Genomic DNA, 5,915 nt, shown 5'->3' with positions numbered 1-5,915 from the left:
CAATATTGTATTCGGTGTGGAAGTGACATCAATATTATACATTGTTTGACGAAGGAGTTTGTCCATATACACATTTGTGCATTCCAGTGACTAAGTCACTTTGATGTTTGGGAAAACATGTATTATTTTTCGAATTTTGCTCCTGATTTCTTTAAAGTTAAATGTTATTCATGTGGGGCACCCCTTTTAGGGATGATGTGCTCACCCATTCCCACTTTCAGTTTCAGAGACAGATCAAGATGTGCATGTGACGATGAAAGCTTCGAATAATTATTAACATTAGTTAGTTAGCTTCTGCTATGTTTATTCTGTGTTTGTATTCTATTTGTAAGTCAACTCACTATTGAATATGTATCATTTGGGAGGAGTTATCAATACTTTTTTATATAAAGGACAATGTTTATTGTTGACGTGTCGTCGCCACAATAACTTTCAAGTTTTCTCTTCAACTTAGGAAGCCACGTGGAATACATATCCAGAAAAGCACTAAACAAACGGACACATCATTTACCAAACGGCACAAGAAGATACGCAGTCTGTTAGGATAAGTCATGTTTTGTTAGCATGAGACGCGTTTCTTCAAAACTGTCAATCTTCATACGGTTGGTCGATTCACTGAAACGTTTAAAAAACAGGTTAGAAACGCTATATTGCAACACCTTTCCTGAAACACCTGTCCATCAAGAGATACTAATGAAACAACACATTGATATCTAAATGCAACGGTTCAAACACTATAAATTAATGAAGCACCGAGAGTAGCAGTAACATTAGGTATTCTGTCGTTTTTGGTTTTGTGGTTTTCACAATACTTCAGTCTATTTATTGTTCTTAAAATAATATTCATCAGGGTGACAGGGTGGGCGTTAAAATATGCATCCTTTTTAAGTTGAACATAAATGTTTGATGAAATTCCCGATTTTTTTTTTGCATTCCATAGTTTATGCTGCTTCGTTGCAGTTGCTTTAGGTCTTCAAGATGCGAGGACGCCAAACTGATAGAAGAAGAATTCATCTGAAAACTTATAAGTGTTTGCTGTTTTTGGATACATATGTCCAAACAAGAGACCGTGATTAATTTTATAAATTCATGTACTTCCAATCTCAAAGGAAACACTGAAGCCTCACCCCACACTCACAGGTTTGAAAATTTCTCTTTTTGCTGGCAAAACGTTTTTATCAAACGACAATGGTCTTCAAAATGAATATGGGTTCCTTTATTTGGGAAGGGAATGCAAAACTATTTTAATTAGGTTTCATAGATGATGAATCACTAAAAAAGGTAAATGTTTCAAAAAAAATATTGAATTGCTAGAAATATGTGTCTACTAACTAATTTGAACTTAGATTTCTCATTCTTTCATTTTTTTCAGGTTTTCAGATTATTCATTTTTCTTAAAACAAGTGTCTGAGATTTCCATTTATGAAAACGGCTGGAAAAATTAAGATCCTCCCTAGCTTTGTAATTTATTTCTACAGATTATCAATTGTTTACTTTTGGAGAAATGTGTACTGCGTTATGATTTGTGTCGCCTACCAAAAAATTTAGAGAAAAGTGAAGTTTCATACTATATGTTACAGAAACATATAACTGATATTGGTGATTCATGAATTTCTTCGGAGCCTTATTAAGTCAGGTTAGTATAATCATCCAAATAGAAACCTGAGAAGAAACATGAATGAAACCAAGAGTACTCCACTAGAATTACCCGTACAGATAAATACTTGCAAGTTATTTATGCCCGTCAATCTTAATTCTAAGATGCAACTAAGAGGTACGTATGATTGATGGTACATACGCTCACTTCTTTGTGAACCCATCATAGGTCAGTTTTTCTCATTGAGACATTATCTTTTCGTCTTTTATGCTTTAGTTTTGATGGTGCTCGCATTCCTTAATCCTTATTGAAGATGATTACTACTCCAGAGGTGAAAGACCACCCCTGGTGTCTCTGTTAGACCATGTTTTGATATCATCTACCCAAAGCGTGGGAGAAGTAATGCAGGTTGCACTATAAGCATGCATACCAGAAGAAGATTTAACCAGTCTTTAAAATGAATGCTGGATATTGACTGTTGAGGATGGTGAAAGGCGACTTGCTGAATCTGAAGTGAATCCCCGTGGGTTTATGGTAAGAAATATTACTAACATTGTACGGTCAAACTAATTATGAAAACAACACAAAGGTACTCCAAATTAAATGAGTTAGAAGTCTGGAAACGTATTATGTGTTGCGGGTTTATATATAGTTTCGAGGGTCATCAAGATTCAAGTTTTGACTTTTTTTTTGCCAAAAATGTCATGTCTCATGTTGGTAGTGCTTTCAACTTTTGATTTGTTTTAGGTTCCGAATTTGGGGTTTATGGTGTCATTTATACATGATAATGATAAGATGGATGAAAAAAAAAAGGAAACCAGCAACACAGAAGATAAATGAACCTGATTCAGATGAACATAATTTCTTCATGTAGATGACAACATCTTTAAGGGCTTCCTTTAATGCCGCACATATATAATTGTCCTTGGGTTAGAAGATCCTAACCAAAAAATTTGTTATTTCACATTCTGATGGCAAGCACGAGGAAAAGAGAGAAATAACATGAATACTTTTTCTTTTTATGACTCAAAAATGGTCTACTTTAGTCTTTATGTATCGGGAGTATTTTCTGCTTCCAATCTTTCAAAAAGTGGTTGTGAATGTGCGTTTAGAACAAATATTGTTGGTTCAAATTCTTTCGCATGCTGGTGGGTATAGTTCGCAAGTTCATCGTGTGATTTTGAAGTCGTTTGGAGATGAATCCATCGAGCTTACATTGAATATAAAAAGTCCGTTGTATGCAAACTTGACTTAATTTATTCCAATGGAAAATGACATTGTGTTGTACTGTTGTTATAATCATGAACATCGTTGGATTAACAATTTTTTAGTATGTCAATATGAAGGACAATAGCCCGTGCATATTGCACGGGCATGTAAGGACTTGTTGTATACATATTTCAGAGTGGGACTAGTTTTTGGGTTAAGTTTTATAGCATATTTCTTAATTGAATATTTAAGTAATTGATTTAGGTTCTTAGTGCCTCTTTATTTAGTTAATCCCTTGGATTAGTAAGCTGCTAGCTTTGGGGGCGCTACAGAAGTGTTATAAAAATTGGTGATGGATGCAGTGAATAGAGGACAACTTCATGGCTTTCAGGTTATGGATAATGGTTGTATTATTTCACATCTTCAATTTGCAAATGATACTCTTTTGTTCTTGGATGCTAATGTGGAGGAGATTAGAAGATTATATCTTTGAATTCTTTTGAGATGTTAACATGGTTAAAATTGAATATGGAAAAGAGTTCATTAATTAGTTGTAGTTGCAGGAAATCCTACAACAAACTCTTGTATTATCATGACTATGATTCCTAGATCTAAACTTATTTGATATGAAAATAACGATAAAGATAATGAAAATAGAAAATAAGACACAAGATTTAAGTGGTTCGATCAATGTGATCTACATCCACGGGGTTAGGGATCTTCACTATGATTGTTTGTAATTACATATGGATTACAATTGAGACTCCATTAATGAGTATTTGGAGCTCTTGGTTGAAGAAGGAAGAAGAAGATAATAATACAAATTATGCTCTCTCTCTATATACAAATGTGTCCTCCCTAAAGTGTCTCTCTCCTTTTTCTTTTTGATTATTATCCTTTCTCTCTCCTGCCTTTCTCTTTATATAGGTATTTACATAATGGATGACAGCTCATATATGGTGGAGCACAGCTAACATTTCCCCTAGTTTCGGATCTGGCTTGCGGTATTTTCGCAAACTTACAAATGTAAAATTCGCAACATTCCTAATTTTCGCAAGATCATCACACTTTTCTCATGTTTAAGTTGATGTCATCTGTTATGTCGTTTCTGAAATCATCCTGCGATGTCTTCGCGATGTGTTATTAATAATTTCGCAAGCATATTCTTCTATGCGAGATTCTGATCCTACATTAGTGTTGGTGCTGATAATGTTGTTTCTTCTTTAGCTTTGGAGTTGGGTTGCAAGGTGGAGAAGTTGCCAATTAAGTATTTAGGGATGCCTATAGAAGCTACTTCTGGGTGTGCTTCTGTGTGGGATGAAGTTATTCAAAGAATGGAGAGGAAACTTGCATCATGGAAAAAGAAACTTTTGAATAAGACAGGTAGATTGGTGTTGATTAAGAGCTATCTTGCAAGCTTTCCTGTGTACTTTCTGTCATTGATTCACATGCCAGCTGAGGTGGAGAAGAAGTTAAATAGGCGGATGAGGAATTTTCTGTGGGATTCTAGTGAAAATTAGGAGGAAAATGTGTTGGGTTTCATGGCTAAAGATTTGTAAGCCAAAGCATTTAGGGGGTTTGGGTATAAAGAATCTTAGATGTACTAGTAAATCTCTTAAAGAAAAATGGATTTGGAGGTATTCTAAGGAAAAGAAGATGATTTGGAGAAAGGTGGTGCAGCAAAAATCCTGCAACAATCCAGATGTGCTTCTTCCAAGTGATGATGCAAAGCCAAAGGGGAAGAGTGTGTGGAAGAATATTATTAATTCTTCTTCTTTTTTGCAGGATAATGTTTCATTTAAATTGAACAATGGAAAGGCTATAGGGTTTTGGTTGGATGAATGGTCAAGACTGGGGAAGCTCAAAGAGAGATTTGCAATCATTTTATAAAGCTTGCAGAAATAAGATGGATTCAGTTGCAGAGATGGTGGTTGATGGAAGACTGGTTTGTGATGTTAGGAGAAGGTTAACAACTGATGAGCAGCTAGAATGGGACTTGTTGTGTAATGCCCTGGGTCCAGTTCATAGCTTAAATGAAGAGGAGGATGAAGTTGATATACTGGGAGGGTTTTCAGTAAAGAAATGTTATGAGGCTCAAGTGCAAGAGGTGGAGGAAGACTATAATTTTCATAAGTATTTGTGGAGAAAGAACATTCCTTCTAAGGGTAGTTTCATGTTGTGGGATAATTTTCATGATTCTTTACCAACAAGGAGTATGTTACACCATAGAAGAGTGGAGATTGAGGACGTGCATTGTTTGTTTTGTAAGGAGCATGTAGAGACGGCAGATCATATGTTTCTTCACTGTAAGTATGCTTTTGAAGTTTGGTCCTACTTTATCAACGCTTTTAAAATTTCATGGGTTTTTCCGTCGAATGTGAAGCAATTGTTTGAGATGTGGAGTTTTAATGTTTTACATGTGAGGTGTAAAGATGTCTGGTGGAAGATGATTTATGCAGTTTTGTGGCACTTGTGGAAGGAGAGAAGTAGTAGAGCTTTTGGTGGAAGAGAAATGGATGTTGAGGAACTATGTTTGCTTATCAGACAGACTATAGTTATTTGGTTGTCGGAATTAGATGTTTTTAAGGATTGTAATGTTTCACAAATTCTGTTTATGTCGGATACAATACTTCACATGTAGTTGGAAGTTAATCTGTTCCTAGGATCCTTTTCTTATAAATATCTTTTGGATTAATATATAACCTTTCATATTCAAAAAAAAAAAAAAACAAAAAACAAGATGTGTGCACGCGCATTGTGCGTTTGTTTCCGGTTTATTTTATTCTGTTTCATCACAACTCTTTATTGCATGATCTAACAGCTTAATTTTATTCCGTGTTCAGATTGTTAGCAGATTCAATTTTTCCTTGCTCCCATTAAAAGGGGAGATAAAAAAATATATCTGATTATGCGGTTGATCAACCATCCACATCCATGAGTTGAATAAAGGGTGGATGGAAGTGTAGTTGCAGGAAATCCTACACTACACCCCTCACAAGATTTTATTAACATTCAACTCATTTTAGATCAACAATCTTAATTTTATTGATGAATCCTTGAACAATCTTACAAGAAAAGATAAAGGAATCAAGAATAACCACTGCTCTAG

At 34.9% G+C, this 5,915-nt stretch overlaps 1 protein-coding gene across 1 annotated transcript; it reads left to right on the top strand.

Annotated features, from left to right (window-relative positions):
* Positions 1–4,712: 4,712 nt before the first annotated feature.
* LOC113352776 lies at positions 4,713–5,447 on the top strand. The gene has a single exon (XM_026596552.1). The coding sequence runs from the start codon at positions 4,713–4,715 to the stop codon at positions 5,445–5,447; it is 735 nt and encodes a 244-aa protein (XP_026452337.1).
* The last annotated feature ends 468 nt before the right edge of the window (positions 5,448–5,915 follow it).

Source organism: Papaver somniferum, chromosome 2 (assembly GCF_003573695.1).
Source record: "Papaver somniferum cultivar HN1 chromosome 2, ASM357369v1, whole genome shotgun sequence".
Lineage (NCBI taxonomy): Eukaryota > Viridiplantae > Streptophyta > Magnoliopsida > Ranunculales > Papaveraceae > Papaver > Papaver somniferum.
This window is presented reverse-complemented; position numbering and strand designations above follow the sequence as displayed.